The 22,852-nt window shown below is 45.9% G+C and overlaps 1 protein-coding gene across 1 annotated transcript in view; it reads right to left on the reverse strand.

Annotated features, from left to right (window-relative positions):
- The window catches only part of LOC308317076 (tenascin-like), a gene marked incomplete at its 5' end in the record, with an annotated part of 105,910 nt that overhangs the window by 15,474 nt on the left and 67,584 nt on the right, over nt 1-22,852 (reverse strand). The window contains 7 exons of the mRNA XM_080765868.1: nt 907-1,050; nt 5,104-5,226; nt 7,178-7,450; nt 11,887-12,210; nt 15,498-15,770; nt 16,267-16,542; nt 19,580-19,861. Of these exons, the coding sequence (XP_080621994.1) occupies nt 907-1,050; nt 5,104-5,226; nt 7,178-7,450; nt 11,887-12,210; nt 15,498-15,770; nt 16,267-16,542; nt 19,580-19,861 (1,695 nt within the window). The remainder of the gene's footprint in view (nt 1-906; nt 1,051-5,103; nt 5,227-7,177; nt 7,451-11,886; nt 12,211-15,497; nt 15,771-16,266; nt 16,543-19,579; nt 19,862-22,852) is intronic.

A 22,852-nucleotide genomic window follows, 5' to 3' on the forward strand; every position in this document is an offset into this window, starting at 1 on the left:
ACACACACACACACACACACACACACACACACACACACACACACACACACACACACACACACACACACACACACGCACACACACACACACACACACACACACACACACACACACACGTACAGAGATGACCACTTCAACTGTATAATGTCCCAATATGTCCCAAACCGCCCCCTAAGGTCTTCCACTGCTGGTCGGCTCGCTTTGCCTAAAAAATGGCAACTAAAAAATACGGGGAAGCAGCTTTTTGCTTCTAGGGGCCGTCGGCATGGAACAAGCTCCCACTGTACCTTCGACAGGCAGCCTCTGTAGACATGTTTAAAGCTCAGCTCAAGACCCACTTCTACAACATTGCTTTTAATTGATCTTTTATTTTTGTTATTCATGTCTTCACTGTATTGCATTACTGCTTGTTCTTAATGTTGTTGCCTAGCTTTTCTTTTTTTTCTCCATTGCTCTGTAAAGCACTTTGAGCTGCATTTCATGTCATGAAAGGTGCTCTACAAATAAAGTTTTATTATTATTAACACTAAAGGTCCTGTCAGATCTGTGCTGTAGGGCTGATTGGCTGGCATGGGTTCCCAACCTGGCTTTCTAAAAGGGTTAGTCCCAATACTTGATTCTGATTGGCTGGTCATACCGTCACGTGACCGTTGTAAATGTCACCGATAACCCACACCTTCAGTCACTTTATATCATTCCCAGCTTATTCCGCAGCTCTGTAGCTGAACTGGGGAAGGGGAGCGCTTGATTGCCTTACAAACCCATGCCGTGCGGGCGTCTATAAGCACCGCCCGGCTCATATGACTGTGAATGTGTGGCTCCAGGCAGCCCCGTAAAAAGACATCAAGCGCTATTCTCCCGGGCTGTCCTCCAGGCCCATAGGGGGCGCTCTACAGTGCATCATACCTGTAGTGACCGTGTCCGTGGTGGGCGGGCTGTCCTCCAGGCCCTTCACGGCGGTCACGGTGACCTGGTAGGTGGTCCCAGGGACCATGTGGGTCAGCGTGGTCTGGGACACGTCGCTGGCCACCGTCAACTGGACCGGGTTCCCTACACACAGCGTGGAGAGGACGCGCACACACACACACGCACACACACGCACACACACACGCACGCACGCACGCACACACACACGCACACACACACACACACACAGGCACGCACGCACGCACGCACGCACGCACATGCACGCACGCACGCACGCACCATGCACGCACACACGCACCATGCACGGTACCAACATCAATACCTATACACAGCATGGAATTGTGCACATGATCTTATCCAATGACAACAAAATATATATTTTGGGTCCTTGAGGCTAAGGGCTGTATTTTGCGTGTCAAAAACCAGGTCTTACCTTTCCTTTCCTTAGTCCAGTTACCCTGGGTAAACATAGTACCTTTCCTTAGTCCAGTTACCCTGGGTAAACATAGTACCTTTCCTTTCCTTAGTCCAGTTACCCTGGGTAAACATAGTACCTTTCCTTTCCTTAGTCCAGTTACCCTGGGTAAACATAGTACCTTTCCTTTCCTTAGTCCAGTTACCCTGGGTAAACATAGTACCTTTCCTTTCCTTAGTCCAGTTACCCTGGGTAAACATGGTACCTTTCCTTTCCTTAGTCCAGTTACCCTGGGTAAACATAGTACCTTTCCTTTCCTTAGTCCAGTTACCCTGGGTAAACATAGTACCTTTCCTTTCCTTAGTCCAGTTACCCTGGGTAAACATAGTACCCTTCCTTTCCTTAGTCCAGTTACCCTGGGTAAACATAGTACCCTTCCTTTCCTTACTCCAGTTACCCTGGGTAAACATAGTACCTTTCCTTTCCTTAGTCCAGTTACCCTGGGTAAACATAGTACCCTTCCTTTCCTTAGTCCAGTTACCCTGGGTAAACATAGTACCCTTCCTTTCCTTAGTCCAGTTACCCTGGGTAAACATAGTACCTTTCCTTTCCTTAGTCCAGTTACCCTGGGTAAACATAGTACCTTTCCTTTCCTTAGTCCAGTTACCCTGGGTAAACATAGTACCTTTCCTTTCCTTAGTCCAGTTACCCTGGGTAAACATAGTACCTTTCCTTTCCTTAGTCCAGTTACCCTGGGTAAACATGGTACCTTTCCTTTCCTTAGTCCAGTTACCCTGGGTAAACATAGTACCTTTCCTTTCCTTAGTCCAGTTACCCTGGGTAAACATAGTACCTTTCCTTTCCTTAGTCCAGTTACCCTGGGTAAACATAGTACCCTTCCTTTCCTTAGTCCAGTTACCCTGGGTAAACATAGTACCCTTCCTTTCCTTACTCCAGTTACCCTGGGTAAACATAGTACCTTTCCTTTCCTTAGTCCAGTTACCCTGGGTAAACATAGTACCCTTCCTTTCCTTAGTCCAGTTACCCTGGGTAAACATAGTACCCTTCCTTTCCTTAGTCCAGTTACCCTGGGTAAACATAGTACCTTTCCCTTCCTTAGTCCAGTTACCCTGCAGGTTAAACATAGTACCTTTCCTTTCCTTAGTCCAGTTACCCTGGGTAAACATAGTACCTTTCCTTTCCTTAGTCCAGTTACCCTGGGTAAACATAGTACCTTTCCTTTCCTTAGTCCAGTTACCCTGGGTAAACATAGTACCTTTCCTTTCCTTAGTCCAGTTACCCTGGGTAAACATAGTACCTTTCCTTAGTCCAGTTACCCTGGGTAAACATAGTACCTTTCCTTTCCTTAGTCCAGTTACCCTGGGTAAACATAGTACCTTTCCTTTCCTTAGTCCAGTTACCCTGGGTAAACATAGTACCTTTCCTTAGTCCAGTTACCCTGGGTAAACATAGTACCTTTCCTTTCCTTAGTCCAGTTACCCTGGGTAAACATAGTACCTTTCCTTAGTCCAGTTACCCTGGGTAAACATAGTACCTTTCCTTTCCTTAGTCCAGTTACCCTGGGTAAACATAGTACCTTTCCTTTCCTTAGTCCAGTTACCCTGCAGGGTAAACATAGTACCTTTCCTTTCGTTAGTCCAGTTACCCTGCAGGGTAAACATAGTACCTTTCCTTAGTCCAGTTACCCTGGGCAAACATAGTACCTTTCCTTAGTCCAGTTACCCTGCAGGGTAAACATAGTACCTTTCCTTAGTCCAGTTACCCTGGGTAAACATAGTACCTTTCCTTAGTCCAGTTACCCTGGGTAAACATAGTACCTTTCCTTTCCTTAGTCCAGTTACCCTGGGTAAACATAGTACCTTTCCTTAGTCCAGTTACCCTGGGTAAACATAGTACCTTTCCTTTCCTTAGTCCAGTTACCCTGGGTAAACATAGTACCTTTCCTTTCCTTAGTCCAGTTACCCTGGGTAAACATAGTACCTTTCCTTTCCTTAGTCCAGTTACCCTGGGTAAACATAGTACCTTTCCTTTCCTTAGTCCAGTTACCCTGGGTAAACATGGTACCTTTCCTTTCCTTAGTCCAGTTACCCTGGGTAAACATAGTACCTTTCCTTTCCTTAGTCCAGTTACCCTGGGTAAACATAGTACCTTTCCTTTCCTTAGTCCAGTTACCCTGGGTAAACATAGTACCCTTCCTTTCCTTAGTCCAGTTACCCTGGGTAAACATAGTACCCTTCCTTTCCTTAGTCCAGTTACCCTGGGTAAACATAGTACCTTTCCTTTCCTTAGTCCAGTTACCCTGGGTAAACATAGTACCCTTCCTTTCCTTAGTCCAGTTACCCTGGGTAAACATAGTACCCTTCCTTTCCTTAGTCCAGTTACCCTGGGTAAACATAGTACCTTTCCTTTCCTTAGTCCAGTTACCCTGGGTAAACATAGTACCTTTCCTTTCCTTAGTCCAGTTACCCTGGGTAAACATAGTACCTTTCCTTTCCTTAGTCCAGTTACCCTGGGTAAACATAGTACCTTTCCTTTCCTTAGTCCAGTTACCCTGGGTAAACATAGTACCTTTAGTCCAGTTACCCTGGGTAAACATAGTACCTTTAGTCCAGTTACCCTGGGTAAACATAGTACCTTTCCTTTCCTTAGTTCAGTTACCCTGGGTAAACATAGTACCTTTCCTTTCCTTAGTCCAGTTACCCTGGGTAAACATAGTACCTTTCCTTTCCTTAGTCCAGTTACCCTGGGTAAACATAGTACCTTTCCTTTCCTTAGTCCAGTTACCCTGGGTAAACATAGTACCTTTCCTTTTCTTAGTCCAGTTACCCTGGGTAAACATAGTACCTTTCCTTTCCTTAGTCCAGTTACCCTGGGTAAACATAGTACCTTTAGTCCAGTTACCCTGGGTAAACATAGTACCTTTAGTCCAGTTACCCTGGGTAAACATAGTACCTTTAGTCCAGTTACCCTGGGTAAACATAGTACCTTTAGTCCAGTTACCCTGGGTAAACATAGTACCTTTCCTTTCCTTAGTCCAGTTACCCTGGGTAAACATAGTACCTTTCCTTTCCTTAGTCCAGTTACCCTGGGTAAACATAGTACCTTTCCTTTCCTTAGTCCAGTTACCCTGGGTAAACATAGTACCTTTCCTTTCCTTAGTCCAGTTACCCTGGGTAAACTTAGTACCTTTCCTTTCCTTAGTCCAGTTACCCTGGGTAAACATAGTACCTTTCCTTTCCTTAGTCCAGTTACCCTGCAGGTAAACATAGTACCTTTCCTTTCCTTAGTCCAGTTACCCTGGGTAAACATAGTACCTTTCCTTTCCTTAGTCCAGTTACCCTGGGTAAACATAGTACCTTTCCTTTCCTTAGTCCAGTTACCCTGGGTAAACATAGTACCTTTAGTCCAGTTACCCTGGGTAAACATAGTACCTTTCCTTTCCTTAGTCCAGTTACCCTGGGTAAACATGGTACCTTTCCTTTCCTTAGTCCAGTTACCCTGGGTAAACATAGTACCTTACCTTTCCTTAGTCCAGTTACCCTGGGTAAACATAGTACCTTTCCTTTCCTTAGTCCAGTTACCCTGGGTAAACATAGTACCTTTCCTTTCCTTAGTCCAGTTACCCTGGGTAAACATAGTACCTTTCCTTTCCTTAGTCCAGTTACCCTGGGTAAACATAGTACCTTTCCTTTCCTTAGTCCAGTTATCCTGGGTAAACATAGTACCTTTCCTTTCCTTACCCCCGTAAAGCGGCGCGTAGACGAGGCGATAGCTGTCCACCCGGGAGCGAGGCGGGGTCCAGCCCACCATGGTGGACGTGTCGGTTATCTCAGAGAACTGGAGTCCTCTCGGAGAGCCCAGACCTGGAGAACGCGCCGACACCAAGACAGAGCAGAGAGGATTAAATGTTAAGGCCTGTTCATATAGTCCAGTTTTAGGTGAAGAGGTGACCACCTGGAACGGTGCTTAGTAAAAACAGGTGACAACCGAAAACTACAACATTACGTCACTGTGGTCAGAGATTCACCGCTCACCCCAAACACATCTCTCTGTTTTTACTAAAACTACAACATGACGTCACTGTGGTCAGAGATTCACCGCTCACCCCAAACACATCTCTCTGTTTTTACTAAAACTACAACATTACGTCACTGTGGTCAGAGATTCACCGCTCACCCCAAACACATCTCTCTGTTTTTACTAAAACTACAACATGACGACACTGAGCCGCGGTGGTATCCAAACACATCTCTGTTTTTACTAACCACCGTTGGACAACTTATCACCTAAAACTGGAGTATGAAGAGGCCTTTTAGGAGTGTTGACTTCGTCGATTAAAACTATGATATTCTTTTTTCCGTCGACTACCTTTTTCCACTGAATACAAACTAAGCTATGATGACTATAAAACTAAATATCGTTGACAATTTCGTCCAAAAATTAAAAATGTGGTTTACAATATGTCGGTGAAACAGGTAAAACAATAGGTACTAGGCTGGGACAACACAGATACAATATTAACAATGCCAAAAAGACAACCACAAGATTTGTACAACATTTCATGGCTCACGGCATTGAAGCTCTAAAATGCGCTGGACTTCAACACAATCCCAACTGGACAGTTTTAGGACAAAGACGTTTTAATGAAAAACAGTGGATTAAGAACCTCAACACGGATTTTCCTGGAGGCTTAAATATGCCTAAAATCAGATCTTGAACACTACAAAACTTAAACTCAGGATTAAACTGGAGAAATCTAAAAAAAGTGATTGGATCAGACTTCCTTCGGATACATGGCGAATGCATTTATTCCTTGCATTGTGCCTACACATGTTGGGACCTTCGGTGTAGGCACAGTGCACTGAAGTTGTTTAATTCCCCCCATTTCCTGCCAGCGTACTAGTGTAAACTATCAAGATAAAGGCAAAACAAAAAGAGACTTCAGTTCACATTTTCACAGACGTATATCACACAGACGTATAGCACACAGACGTATAGCACACAGACACGGTTCACAGACGTATATCACACAGACGTATAGCACACAGACGTATAGCACACAGACACGGTTCACAGACGTATAGCACACAGACACGGTTCACAGACGTATATCACACAGACGTATAGCACACAGACGTATAGCACACAGACGTATAGCACACAGACGTATAGCACACAGACGTATAGCACACAGACGTATAGCACACAGACGTATAGCACACAGACACGGTTCACAGACGTATATCACACAGACGTATAGCACACAGACGTATAGCACACAGACACGGTTCACAGACGTATAGCACACAGACATATAGCACACAGACGTATAGCACACAGACGTATAGCACACAGACGTATAGCACACAGACGTATAGCACACAGACGTATAGCACACAGACGTATAGCACACAGACACGGTTCACAGACGTATATCACACAGACGTATAGCACACAGACGTATAGCACACAGACACGGTTCACAGACGTATAGCACACAGACGTATAGCACACAGACGTATAGCACACAGACACGGTTCACAGACGTATAGCACACAGACGTATAGCACACAGACGTATAGCACACAGACGTGTAGCACACAGACGTATAGCACACAGACGTATAGCACACAGACACGTATAGCACACAGACACACAGACGTATAGCACACAGACACGGCTGCATTCCGGACGGTTCCAGCGCTCTCCATCAACCTGTGTCAGCACGCAGCAAACCCCATGTGATCGGGATCTCCAACCACCTGTGTGTGAACGTCGACCCCGAAAAAGGGATTGGTCGGTCCATCGATCTACCTGTGCGAGCGACCCCAGTGATTGGCTGGGACCGGTGGTCCAGCGACACGCCGTACAGCTCCACCTCGTACTCCGTGCCGCCCGTCAGGCCCGTCAGAACTGCCGTGCGCTCGTCGCCCAGCGCCACGTGCTCCTGCGGGCTGTCCAGCTTTTTGCTGTCCCGGATCTTGATGACGAATCTGTCAAACAAGAACGGCTCGGCGGCCCACGTCAGACGCAGGCTGTCCTCCGTCACGTCCGACACAAACAGGTGCTCCACCTCGGGCTCCGCCTCTGGTTCGGAAAGGAAACACTTTATAGGCCCCGCCCCCTTGCTCTTTAGAGTTCAGAGAGAGAAAGAGAGCCCGGAAGGCGTTGGGGGGGTTGAGATTGAAGGAAGGAAGGAAGGAAGGCGGCCGGCCGGGCGATGGATGGATGGAAGGCGTCTTTTCCGGCGGTTTTAAGGAGCGAGGCCTTTTTTCATCCGCCGCGGTGAGTCTTGCCATGCTTCGTCGTTTGTTCGTTTCATTCGTTAGTGCGAGAGGCGGACGTTCGACGGAAGAACGGAAGAGACGTGTGAGATTGTATGAATGCGTGAACTCCAGGTATTGTGCCTATTCTGGCACACATTCAGGTATTGTGCCTATTCTGGTACACATTCGGCGAAAGTATAGGCAAAGAATTCGGCGAAAATAGTAGATCTATGAGCTCGCAACGTTGCGAGCTTGTGGATCGGCTATTTTCGAGCAAAGAGTTTTGGAGAAGATGGAGGAAAAAGAAGGGACAAAGTACAGGCCCTCGTGGAACCCCCGGTCGGTTGAAGTACAGACGGGTTGAAGTGGTTAGCCCCCCCTAACCCCGGTCGGTTGAAGTACAGACGGGTTGAAGTGGTTAGCCCCCCCTAACCCCGGTCAGTTGAAGTACAGACGGGTTGAAGTGGTTAGCCCCCCCTAACCCCGGTCAGTTGAAGTACAGACGGGTTGAAGTGGTTAGCCCTAACCCCGGTCAGTTGAAGTACAGACGGGTTGAAGCGGTTAGGGAAACATACTTTGCTGAGGTCAGTTCAAAAGTCTGTGAAAAGATTTGTTTAGCAAACATTATAGTACCACAGACGAAAAACAGTCTAAGTCCAAATTTCATTCTGACCCCTCCCTCCACGAAAAGGCCTCGTTGTCCTGAACCCTTATCTATCATTTATACATTATGGATCAATAGTGTGGACTTAGACTGTTTTTCGTCTGTGGCATTTTGTTGATAGGAACAGACATCCATCCAGCCTGGATGCCCTTAAAGACGATCAGACATGATGGATGAAGATTTGTTAGTTTAAAATCAAGTGACATTTCTTTCATGCTGAAAATGTCCCGTTGGTTAATTCAACAGTGTTTTCCTGCCGTTTCAGACATTATATATATATATATATATATATATATATATTTAGTTTGTCCCTCCACAAAAACTGTCCCGATCAAACAAACCCCGACAGCTGTGATCATAACAAAAATGCCCAGAGGACATAATATTATACGTGTGTATGTGATTATCAGGTATATACTGTGTACAGTATGCCCGTTGAAGCAGCAGCAGTCAGAAATCTGGGGGGAAAACACGTTTTAAAATATGAAAACAAACACCAACGCTTGCTCATATTTTAGAGACGAGAGGAAACGGAATGGAACGCCACACCGCCAAAAACAAGGAAACGGGTTGGATTAAAATGAATAAATTAGGCAGGTTAATGTTAATGAGGTTTAGCTCTGGAGAAGAGGGACGTTTCATTCACACTTTTGTTTTCTTTTTTTTTCTTTTATCCCACAATTTTGTCCCAAACTTATTTATCCCAACCAGTTTTTTCACCCAGTGTCAATTATCTAATGTAATCCTGGGCACTACACTTCCTCTGCCAACCTGGGGAGAGCAGTGGACTGACCTCATGCTTCCTTCTCTGCATGAGGAGTCCAAGCTGCTTCTTTTCACCTGACAGGGGGGGAGTTTCCCCGGCCGGGAACACGTTATTCCGACCAGTTCCGTTCCCCTCCATCAGGCGCCCCGGCTGGCCAGGGGGAGGCAGTTTAGAGACCAGGATTACTGCATGTTTTTGTGAGGGTATCTACCCTAGGGGACACGGGGAGAACATGTGAGGGTACCTACCCTAGGGGACACAGGGAGAACATGTGAGGGTACCTACCCTAGGGGACACGGGGAGAACATGTGAGGGTACCTACCCTAGGGGACACGGGGAGAACATGTGAGGGTATCTACCCTAAGGGACACGGGGAGAACATGTGAGGGTACCTACCCTAGGGGACACGGGGAGAACATGTGAGGGTACCTACCCTAGGGGACACGGGGAGAACATGTGAGGGTACCTACCCTCGGGGACACGGGGAGAACATGTGAGGGTACCTACCCTAGGGGACACGGGGAGAACATGTGAGGGTACCTACCCTAGGGGACACGGGGAGAACATGTGAGGGTACCTATACCCTAGGGGACACGGGGAGAACATGTGAGGGTACCTACCCTAGGGGACACGGGGAGAACATGTGAGGGTACCTACCCTAGGGGACACAGGGAGAACATGTGAGGGTACCTACCCTAGGGGACACGGGGAGAACATGTGAGGGTACCTACCCTATAGGGGACACGGGGAGAACATGTGAGGGTACCTACCCTAGGGGACACGGGGAGAACATGTGAGGGTACCTACCCTAGGGGACACGGGGAGAACATGTGAGGGTAGCTACCCTAGGGGACACGGGGAGAACATGTGAGGGTACCTACCCTAGGGGACACGGGGAGAACATGTGAGGGTACCTACCCTATAGGGGACACGGGGAGAACATGTGAGGGTACCTACCCTAGGGGACACGGGGAGAACATGTGAGGGTACCTACCCTAGGGGACACGGGGAGAACATGTAAACTACACACAGAAAGGCCCTTTCGCCAACCCCCGCCTCGGGTATCATGGGCACTGATGACACGGAGGAGAGAACACGCCCCCAGGGCCCACAGCGTCCCCAGCGGGAATCGAACCCAGGACCTTCTATAGCTGTGAGGCGACAGCACGACCGGCTGTGCCACCGTGACCGCTTGTTATTCTTTTCTGAAGAGCAGTTTCTGTCCGACAGCAGCGACGTTTACATTCCATTTCTTCTTCACTCTAAAACAACGTTAATTTGAATCACACCTCATGTGCCGAATGCGCACATGCATGCAGGCTTACCACGTGGAGTTATGACGACGAGGAGTATTTCACTTCAATATCAAATATCTAAACATTTTGAATCGAATCAAGCGACTTATTCAAAACTACCTAGGGTGCACAGAACTACCTAGGGTGCACAGAACTACCTAGGGTGCACAGAACTACCTAGGGTGCACAGAACTACCTAGGGTGCACAGAACTACCTAGGGTGCACAAAACTACCTAGGGTGCACAAAACTACCTAGGGTGCACAGAAAACAGAAAACTACCTAGGGTGCACAGAACTACCTATGGTGCACAGAAAAGCCAGACAGGATGAAGGCTTTAAAAGAAAAGTGAAATACCCCGTTAAAGGGCCGCTTCAGCCCATTTGCAACCAGATCTTATTTAGACAAGAAACACTTTCTTGTTTTTTTTTTAATGTGATATGTGATATGATGTCATGGACATTGCATGGTCTCACTTCCTTCCTGGACTACAATTCCCATAATGCTTTGGTGCACTGCTCCTCCTTGTGGATAGGGGGAGGAGGGCTGTCTTACTGAGACATGTATGTCTCAGTAAGGAAGTGAGACCAGTGTCCATGACATCACTGGCACTTTGAAATACTAAAATCGATTAAAGGGATTGTGACATAAAAATATTTGTTTGTAATTTTTCTTAATTCTTTTGTGTTTTCTGAGCTTAATTCACCCCAAAAGAAACCTGAACTTTTCTGTGGTGTGGGATTTTCTGGCTCAAACAGGTGCTGCTGAGTTTCCTGCTGTTTGTGATGTAATTTTTTTTTTTACATTTTGCCAGCAGATGTCACTTTTTTTCACTGTTTTGCCTGTTTTCATTGCAGCTCAGAAGACTTCCAAACTCCAGAGAAAACTCCAGACGTAGATGTAATTGAGGTCATGTAATTGGGTGTAATTAAGGTCATGGAACCTAAAAGAAAAACGAAAAATTTAAATAAATGAAAATTAATGTCATGAGACCTTTAAAAACATATTGCGTCTGGTAGTTTGTTCTGTACTGGTACACTAAAACTCAACTTCCCATCATGCACCTGTGCGCACAGCGTGAAGCACAACAGCGCCACTTTGTCACCTGTTGGTATACCCTAAACTTACAGTAGGGACAGACATGGCTGTATACTGGTCCATTGGAGTGGCTGTTCCTTGTCTCCCAACAAACATCATTAAAATAAGCTCTGGTTGCAAAAGGGGGTGAAGTGGCCCTTTAACCCATTTGGGGCGGGAACCCATGTTGGTGTTAGCATCATGTCCTGCTTTAGCTATTGAAAAATAGCAGATCTACAAGCTCATAGCGCGCCACCGAGTGGCGCGCTACGAGCTTGTATAGGTCTGCTACTTTTGAAAAATCATAGAACGACTGACATAGATCAGAAACATAGCTTTTTCAGAAAACTGTCAGGATGTATAGTATAGAAGACATTTGTAGAATCTGATCTCAGGTCAGAATGGGTTAACTGTATGGGGGAGGGGGGGGAGGAGGGAGGGGCGGAGGGGGGGTACCTGTCACAGCCACCGTGGTCAGCGGCCGAGAGGACAGGCCTGTGTTGGACACGGCGGTCAGTCTGACCTCATAGCCGATGCCCGTGATCAGACCCCAGATGTCCAGCCAGGTCTGGTTGCCCGGGATGGTGAACTCGTGCGGCTTCAGGAGCCAGCCGGAGTCCGTCACCACCACGTGGAAGTGACTGAATAAACCGCCACCGGAGGGCGCCGGCTCCGTCTCCTTCCCGCCGGCGGGAGGTTCCTTCATCATCTCCCAGGACACGCGGAAGCCGTACGGCGTTACGTTTGTAATGGTCATGTTTTCCACTTTGGGCAACGCAGCTGTGTGGGGGGGGGGGGGGGGGGGGAGCGCGGGGGGGGGGGGGGGGGGGGGGGGAGGTGGCGGAGCGGGAGCGGAGGGTGGTGGTTTTTTATTAGGTTTTTTGAGAAGGGGACAATTTAAAAATAAATCATTAAAAAAAGCCAGGCCAGGGAACAGTATATGCCCATGGATATGGTTTTGGATAATGATAGTGATGATGATTGATTGATGTCTGCAATGGTTGCAAAAGTACCATACTTATATATATATATATATATTATTATTTTCAAATGACAGAACTGTTGTCCATTTGTTTTTGCTAAATTGTAAAAAGAACCTTGTGAAAACTGTCGTGAGACAAAAGAGGAGGTAAAAATATAGATTAGATTAAAAAAAACTTAAAAAAAAAAAACAGCTGGATTTAAGGCATGCGCAATGAAGCAGATGTGGTTCAGATCTCCGGTCACATCTGGCTGAATGAAGCAGATGTGGTTCAGATCTCCGGTCACATCTGGCTGAATGAAGCAGATGTGGTTCAGATCTCCGGTCACATCTGGCTGAATGAAGCAGATGTGGTTCAGATCTCCGGTCACATCTGGCTGAACTGTACTGTAGCAAATTACCTAGAACATCTTAGCAGAATCTAAAGAAGCAACCTCACCCATTTCCAACCTTATATCGTCGTATAATTTGGTCCTCACTAATGCTCATTTCTGTCTGGTCACTCTGCGTCTCATCGGGGTTAGAGTGTCTGGAGGGTAACCGCAAGGTTGCCAGTTCGAACCCTGTGGGCTCCCCCAGAGTTAGTGTCGGAGTGTCCGTGAGCAAGACACTGAACCCCTGATTGCTCCTGATGTGCTGGTTGGTGCAGTGGCGTAGTGAGCTCATGGTGGGCCCCGGTGCGAGAATATTTTGTAGGCCCCCCACCACCGCAAAAAAACAAGTGTGCGTGCGTGCGTGCTCCCATGCACACACACACACACACACACTCACACAATAGGACAGGTATAGACTAACATTACAGGTGAGGTGACCTGAGGTGGCATGAGTATATGGTACATATGGTACAGCATTGAGTAAACTTGTCCACTCACAGTTAACAGTATTTGTATTGAGTTTGTGCTTGAAATGTACTGTAATTCTGCAAACAAATATTTCAATCAATCATTTAAACCAGCCTTTCAGCACCACATGCAGACAGCACCAGCTGCCAAGCTCAGTGTCCATATATTCATCAATAAACAACCTGCCCTGACTTGGGCACAAAAACAAAACTACCACAGCCTGATCTCTCCAAACTATGAAACACTAAAAAACACACAGCTCATTATATGCCTTACAAAACCACAGCATGGAATGGATGTGGCTGTTGCCAGAGTACTCACTCATTAGAAGGTGACAAACAACCAGCCCTGACTTGGGCTCAAAAACAAAACTACCACAGCCTGATGTCTCCAAACTATCAAACATTCAAATATAGCATTATACACTAACAAAGCTTGTACAAAGATTATATATTCCACTTCCACAGAATGTCCATAACCATCAAGAAAAACACAGGTCATTATATGCCTTACAAAACCACAGCATTAATGAATGGAATGGATGTGGCTGTTACCAGAGTACTCCCTCATTAGAAGGTCACCTTACGGGCGTTGTACTCAGCAAAGTCAGCAAAGCCCTCGCTCTGCAGTTCTCAATAGAAAGCGTAGCCAGTCCACTGAGTCTCTTGTCCCATGCTGCTCCTTAAATAAGTCTTTATCAACTTGAGCTTGGAGAATGAGCGCTCTGCACTCACTGCAGTGACAGGTATGGTGAGATATAACATTAATGCAGTGCAAACATCAGTAAATGATGCCACTATATGTGTCCCTGTCAGGGCTAACTGGCACATGACAGCACAGTCCTTTGCAATTTGCAACTCTAGATTTATTATAATGATATAAAGTGACTTGCCATAAACCATCAATTTGCATCTGCTTGTATTCAACGACATTAAACTCACCAACATTGCAGCTGTAGGGAAAGCTTGAATATCCACTTTCAAACTGCAAAGCTTTTGTTTCATAAAAATACACCGAATATTTTTCCCACTCAGCTCTGCAGGTTTTTTTTCTTTTTTTAGTTCTATCTCACTACTAGAACTTTCTGACTCTGAGGTAGATAAGATTGTTGGCACTTAAGTTGGCTGTCAACAACAGCATCCATTTGTTTTTTCAATGTTGTGGACCGGAGCGTGGTGAAATAGTTGCTAAGATATGATACTGCATAATGATTGGCTCTGCTGCAGTCCTATGACCAATGAGCTGTGCCCAGCGCCTTGCTAGACACCAGGTTCCATGTCTTCCTCCTGTTCCCATAGCTCAGCTAGCTGCCCCTTCTGCTTGTGTGTATGTGTGTGTGTGTGTGTATTCACAAAACAGCGGCCCGTCAGCTTTCTTTTATTTTTTTCCCTTCCCCTCATGGGCCCCTAGGGGGCGCTGGGACCCAGTGCACTGCACTGGCTGCACTGCCTTTTCCTACGCCGCTGGGTTGGTGCCTTGCATGGTTTCCGCCGCCATCAGTGTATGAATGTGTGTGTGAATGTATGCATTTATATAGCGCCTTGGATAAAGGCGCTATATAAATGCACTGCTTACCATTCACCATTTAGGCCTACAACAGAAGTTGTATGTACCGTCTGACTCCGTCATGGAAACGAGGCTATAGTGTCACAAGTCAACAGTTTTATGAGCATTTAGAGAGGACCAATATTGGCCCTTCGCTAAACCCCTGCACCCCAAACAGCGATTGTCCAATGCCAATCCAAATAGTTTAGCAACCGTTGCTATAAGGACGGCAAGCAATTTCGCCACCTCATAGCTGTCAGTGTCATTTTGCATGGCTGTGACTGTGTTGTCGTTGAACACATACACAGCGTAACGTCTGGAACGTTACACCACTGAGCCACCCAGGTGACGGCAATAATACCAATCACAGTAGTCGTACCGTTCGTTCATTACATGAAAACTCCTGTCGGACGGTCGTAAGTTGATCGAGTTGCACCCTCTAACATTTCGTATTTCTAGTTTATTGAAATGACTTAGTAACCGTTGCTAACGTGCCTATTAGACAAGGACGGGGTTGGGGGAGGGACGTAGCGAAAGGCTAATTATATGTTGAAGACGAGGTTGAGAAAGGGCAAAGTGCTCCCTTAAATACATTTGATGCGGATTTGATGCAGCAACTGCCCTATAGTATACGCTATATACGGTATATGCATGACGCTGAACAAACAGTAACGTCCATATATTGGCATCGTGTGTACCTGTGGTGGCGTGGGACAACACGGAGGGCGTGCGGCGGCCATGAGAGATACCGAACAGTTCGATGTCGTAGGCCGTGGCGTCCGCCAGCTCAGAGACGGTAAAGTTCTGCACTCGGCCGTCGATGGTGAACTCCAGCGTGTCGGTCGTTTGTTGCGCGTCGCTGACTCGGATCACGAAGCCGTCGAAGTGTCCCGACAGCGTGCTCCAGGACAGCGTGAAGTTGTCTGGGCTTACGGACCACGCCGCTACGGTGCCCAACTGTGGCACGTCCTCTGAGCGAATAAGGGAGAGAACAACACGGATGGATGTTGTTGTTGTTGTTTTTTTTTTGTGTGTCGTGTTAATTCCCACAGGACGTTGATAAAGTGCATACTGTGCGACGTTCGTTTTAGCGGTCGGTTTATGGTCGACACGTTGAGTCGTATACTGTAGCACCGTTGTTTCATTACGGCGCTGCCTATAGTGTCGCAGTCCCCGCCCCCCTTTCATGACGACGTTGAGACCCAGACGTGAATTCCCTGTTAATTTTCTCCATAGGCTTTTCAAAAAGCATTTGTTGAACACACAGTTGTCCAGAATCACCACAAAAGGCCTCTCTGCCCATAGGCTGAGTGAAACAAATCAAAATGACACTAATTGAAAAAGGTTACACAGTATGACTTTAATCTTGACCTATGGGACTCTTCTATAGGCTGATTCCTGAGACTATATACTGTATGTGTTCAGGCCGTTTATCGATAACACATGCAGAGTGCGTATAATATATACCTGTGGTGGCTACGGCGTGTAGCGCTTGCGTTTTTTGGCCGCCAGCGCTAGCATACAGCTTGACGTCGTAGCGCGTGCTGGCTTTTAGCCCGGCCATGAGCGTGGAGCGCGCCTCTCCCGCCAGGGAGCGCCCCACCGCCTGCGAGGGTAAAGCAGATTCTCTCACTTCTACTATAAAGTTATCAAAAGCCTTCCCTCCTGCCGCCCTCCACGACAGAGCCAATCTGTCTGAGGTAACGTTAGAAACAACTAGCCCGTAAAGGTCGGGCTCTGGGGCTACAAGGGGGAGAGAAAAAGGCACAGGATGTATTGTACAGTTATATGCCATTCATACTGTCTGAAATCCTTTTTTACACTCTTCTGGTTTTTGCGAATATTGGAAAATGTAGTACTGAAATCAATGTTTTTATAATAGGCCTGAACCCTGCACTATAATTTGGAATATATGGAATGCACTAATAAAAAGTATTTATGCTGTATATATTAATTTTCTTCTGGTAATGAACAGCACAGCAAGTTCCAATTAGGACACCCTGGTAAACCCCCTCCCCCGTCGCGGAATTTTCAATTTTGCATCCATTAATTAAAAAAAATCAGATGAAATGCTGTTTTTCCCCCGACCGCGGGGGTGTGGTTTACCAGGCTACGTTTTCCAAGTGCTTTCCCCTTCATTAGAAATACAATGTCAGACTTGTGGGTTAGTTTGCATAAAGTGGAAGGTAGAATAGGAGTGCTAACCGTTGACCATTTTTGGCTTCTTATGGGACTCTTTGGGTCGTGTAGTGTAGTTAGTTTACCTCTAGCCACGATGTGGCTGCAAATATCCTAGAGATATCTTCAGTAGTTGCTCGCTCCGTGATTACAAAATGATATATGCACGCACGGCGAAACAGCTGTCAAAGTGGGGTCATACCTATGTTCCCTCAGCCCTATGTTCCCTCAGCCCTATGTTCCCTCAGAAGGAGCATTGGTCCGAGGTGCGCTGGGGGTCGGGAGAGGGTGGGTGGGCGCATGAGGCGATTTCACTCCTCCTTTCCGGGTATAGGAACAGAGTGCATTCTGGGATTGACTGCCCCAATAACATGAACGCGCTGGTCGTTAATTGACTATCATTGCGCCGTTTGCGCGCGTTCACATAATTATGAAACATAGCGTTCACGTGTCACGGGGCCCAATAACAACATGAACGTGCACAATGATAGTCGACGGCCCAGCGCTGGCTCGAGCTGCAAAATGACAAATTCGGCCACTATGTCCATTTCACCTCAGGGTTTCCTCCGGGTGCCGTCTCTATTCATATATACTCTAAGGGCCGTTTGCACCAAGAAAGATTAAATAAAGTTTAGTTTAGTGTTAATCAGGGATTTGTTGATCAAGGATTAATTTTAATTCGAGTTGTGTTGCACCACTTAATTTTAAGCATTGCTCAACAGATCTGTGATTAAATCCTTAACCTGTGATTAAAATCCATTAAACTGTGATTAAAACTTTAAACTGTGATTAATTCATGGATTAAACTTTGTTGTGTGTCCGCCATCTTGGTTTTGCGCTGTAAATAAACAGCAGCAGTCGTGAGCATCATTAGCATTACTATTTCATTCATATTTGAGAATGTTTAAATTATAGTGCCTGCAGCAAAAATATATATAATAATAAAAGTCGTCTCTCTCGCTAAAAAAAAACCAGACGTATGGTCACTCCGAGGTGCGTGGTAGGTTTATAGATCTGTTCCGTCGGTCACTGCACACACCACCACTTCCTCCGATAGTTTCCCAAACAACAACAAACATGTAGAGGTATATATGCTGCCATGTTGTTTTCAATTAAACCACCTCTCCTGCTGGTTTAGAATTAATCCCTTATTGATACTTAAATCAAAGTTTAAAGTAGTGCTGCAACAGGATTGACATTAATCCAGGTTTACTGTGAAAATTAAAACCAAGATTAAAAAAACAAAACCAAGATTAAAAGGATGGTTTAAAACTAAACCGGATTAGTGAAAACTAGGTTTAAAGTTTGGTGCAACTGGATTAATAGATAAACCTTGATTTAAACCAGATTAAGGCTTAATCTTTCTTGGTGCAAATGGCCCTAAAGGTGTAAACTTGTTATGATTTGACACTGTATTTCAATTGAATTGAAATGGTGAGAGCTGCCTGTGTGTGTGTGTGTGGTACATTCCTAAGCCTATACAGTTCAGATCATTGATTCACCAGCGGGCCAATACAAGGATCTACAAGCTCACAACGCATGGTGAGCTTGTAGATCTGGGCTCACAACGCATGGTGAGCTTGTAGATCTGGACGTGGTGGAACGGACTGAACTATATAGGCCCTTACTTCACTGCAGCGTCATTGGGGAGAGACGGCGGTCGGTACGCCGGTCCGGCACCAGAACACCAGAACACTTCTGGCTCTCCTAAAACGCAAGTCCTACACAAGGCAGAATGTGTCCAAGCCTTTAGTAGAACAACATCAGACATTGTTTTTTTTTGTTTTTACAGTAACTGCAGTCAATCTGTCATTCTTGCCGTATTGTTTTCGTGGACGGTGCTTAACCCATTTAGACTTGGGAGAAAAGGTCTTCTAAATGATGACAGTTTTGGGTCTTGGATCAGTACTTCTATTCTCAGTAGCTTTATGCATACACTAGCCCAAGTCAATGTTTCAAAGAATGCAAATCATAATGTTTACTCCCCCCCCCCCCACCCCACACATCTCTAGATGAATGGCATGGATATGCTGATATGGTTCCCGTTTCACATTTGAGTAAATGGTGCGCTGTGACTGGCCAGTCGCTGTGATTGACAGCCTACACCTAAACCTAACCTTAACCTTAACCTCATTAAAACTATACCTCAACCTAACCCTAACCTCAGTAAAACTATACCTAAACCTAACCCTAACCTTAACCTCAGTAAAACTATACCTAAACCTAACCCTAACCTTAACCTCAGTAAACTATACCTCAACCTAACCCTAACCTCAGTAAAACTATACCTAAACCTAACCCTAACCTTAACCTCAGTAAAACTATACCTAAACCTAACCCTAACCTTAACCTCAGTAAAACTATACCTAAACCTAACCCTAACCTTAACCTCAGTAAAACTATACCTAAACCTAACCCTAACCTTAACCTCAGTAAACTATACCTAACCCTAACCTCAGTAAAACTATACCTAAACCTAACCTCAGTAAAACTAACGCAGTGGCTGGGGGGGGGGGGGGGGGGGGCGTTTCCAAGAACCCGAATGCGAAACGAATACCACATTAGCCATGGATACACATGCATTAGACTTGAGGGTAAATACCTGTTGTAGCAACGATACTGACGGCGTGCGTCCTGGAGCCGCTCCGCCGCCCATACAGGTAGGCTATATAGTCGGCGTCAGGCCGGAGCCCCGTGACATCGTGCCACATTGCATTGTGGGACACGTTATGCTCCTCGGGCTCTCTCAGCCAATCGGAGTCAATAATCTCCAGGACGTAACCGTCAAACGGCGGCGGCCCCGCCTCCGTGTGGTTCCACCGGAGCGTAAAGCTCTCCCACGTTAGGTTGGACACGTAAAGGTTTCCAAGCGTCGGCTCGTTGACTTAAAGAGAGACATTATTCTGATTATCAGAGAGTTCTGTCATCCAAAGAGAGAGACATTATTCTGATTATCAGAGAGTTCTGTCATCCAAAGACTTAAAGAGAGAGATTATTCTGATTATCAGAGAGTTCTGTCATCCAAAGAGAGACATTATTCTGATTATCACAGAGTTCTGTCATCCAAAGAGATTATTCTGATTATCAGAGAGTTCTGTCATCCAAAGCCACATCCCCTAACCTGACGCTGCCAGATCCAAGAAGCTACACACAATTGTTTCACAGCTTATTTGGATCTGTGGGATCTCGGAAGCCAATTCGATGACGGGGCTGTTCCTTTTTTTTTTCTTTTTCAAGATACTTGGTAGATGATTGGATGGGACCGTCTGTCTATCACCGTGTGGGCGTGCAAACACAACCGATCATATTGAGTAACCAATGTGTTCCCCAGACATCCGGTTTCGCACATGTCCCGCCCCCTTAGCTCACGCTGATTGGTTCGAACCACGGAGCGGTTGGGCGTTAGCTCAACTCCCTGAGAGATCTCAGATGGATGCCGTGTTGGGGAACATGGTTACCCAATACCGCCCCCATCTGGCAGAGTCAGGTTAACATTTCCCCGGGCATGATAGCATAAAAGATATATCCGGTGAATGTTTGATAGTGTACCACTGTACGTCATCGCTGACATAATATATAGGCCTAAGAAACCTGGAATTGATGTACGGTAGGGTACCATACAGTCTCGTATAGGACAGGGGTTCTCAACGTTTTTGGGCTGGGGACCCCCACCGGGAAATGCTTTGGCCACGTCAACGCAAACGCAACGCATTGACAATGAACGGAAGAGTTACGTCATATTATTGTCTCTTTATTGTCAATGGCGTTTTAAATGTTTTGTGTTTGCTTGATTACCGTTTGTTTTACATCGCCAACATCAACATGAGTTAGACTTTTAATATATTATTAGCGCCGGTCTCACTCACTTCACACGGGGGTGATTTTATTGTATTTTTTGTAATAATTTGTGGGACCAAATATTTTGGCGACCCGGCCCACGGGTTGAGAACCCCTGTCGTAGGGCACTCACCACCATCGTTAAACGTACTCAGTAGAGGACGCACATCGTTTAGTATACCAGTGGTACCAATTGTTTTACAATTTAGAAGTACGTCGTTACAAGTACGGAATTGAAGTATTCATATTGCAGAATGTCCCGTTTCACCAGTTCAAAAGGTGTAGAAAGTCTATTGAAAATAGCCGATCTACAGGCTCTCAATGCGTCGCAACCAGCTTGTAGATCTACAGGCTCTCAATGCGTCGCAACGAGCTTGTAGATCTACAGGCTCTCAATGCGTCGCAACGAGCTTGTAGATCTACAGGCTCTCAATGCGTCGCAACGAGCTTGTAGATCGGCTATTTTCAAATGGCCGATAATAATTGTAGTATAAAGTTAAAGTAAAAGAATTGGCTCCACTGGAGATGTAGTGGAGTAGAAGTACAAGCAGGGCCGGTTCTAGGCATAGGCGAACTAAGCGGTCGCCTAGGGCCTCAACCACTGAGGGGGCCTCGTCACAGGGAGAAGATTTTTGATCTCAAAGTGCACCAGATTAAAGCATTTTCATGGCAAATTTACACATTTTTCTGGACCCCTGGGGGGCTAGCGCCCCCCCCCCCCGACCCCCCTCCCGGCATGTCAAGGCAGGAGGGGGGCCTCATAAAAATATGTCGCTTGGGGCCACAAAAGGCCTAGAACCGGCACTGAGTACAAGTACTGGAAATTGGAAATACTCAGGTAAAGTACAAATACCTCAACATTGTACTCAAAGTGCAGTACTCAAGTAAAAGTACTTAGTTACTTTCCACCACTGAGTAGTACAACAGACTGTTGGGTTGTCAGTGGCGCGTCCAGCAGGCTGTTTGGAGAACTGGGTTGGCCCAAAACACTGTTGTTTTCGTCGACTAAAACTAAGACGAAAAATGCTCGTCGACTACCTTTTTTCATTGACAAAAACTAAATGGAAACTAAATAAAAACTAAGCTACGACGACTAAAACTAAGACTAAATATACTGACAATTTCGTCGACAAATAAAAACTAGAGTAAAATGTTAGGAAGGGGACTAAAGTGGAAAAGAGATCCAGTATAAGTCATTTTACACTACACAGTTCATAACGCATTGTGAGCTTGTAGGTCGACTATTTTCAGCAAGTGTAAAAACACTCATTACGACGGCATCAAGGCCCGCCAAAATACATTTTAGTCGACTAAATCAACTGTAGATTTAGTCAACTAAAACTAAAACCTAGACTAACACTAAGACATTCCAGGTGACTAAAATGTGACTGAAACTAAATTAAGTTTCAGTCTAAAGACTATATGACTAAACTAAAATAGAAAAACTGGTCTTGTGTGGTATCTAAATGAAGCAATGCCCTCTAGTCCAGTGTTGTGTTATACAATTCCCGTCTCCACTAACGATTATGTCCTTTAATTAAGCAATATTACACGAGAGGTTGTGGTTTAACGTGATTATTGCCACGACAGGGATGCGGTCAGGAACGAGACGGAGTCGAGTTCCGCGAGCATCACTGAAGTGGCAATAATCACGTTAAACCACACCCTCGAGTGTAATATTGCAATTATACAACAGTTACCCTTAAAACTAAGAAAAACGCTGAAAAAAAATATTTTTTTTTACTGACAGATGTAGTCACTTCGACCACAAAATGTCCCAAGAAACTAGCTATAGCCTAGCCACCGAGTCTGCTAGCGCTCTGGGAGAACAGAGCGGCTGAATTATTTGTTTGGATTAGGTGGTGAACGGTGCTGGTTTGATCCACGGCTAGAAGGCTGTTTCAACCAATCAGATTGCTTCCTCGAAACGACCTGTTGTAGAATTACTACTATACTATTCTCTACAATTAGAGAAGCCGTTTATCCCCCCAACCCAGCCCCACACTGGACACGCCACTGGTTGGGCTGAAGCGATCCA

The sequence above is a fragment of the Protomyctophum bolini genome (assembly GCF_963924005.1).
Source record: "Protomyctophum bolini genome assembly, chromosome: 6".
NCBI lineage: Eukaryota > Metazoa > Chordata > Actinopteri > Myctophiformes > Myctophidae > Protomyctophum > Protomyctophum bolini.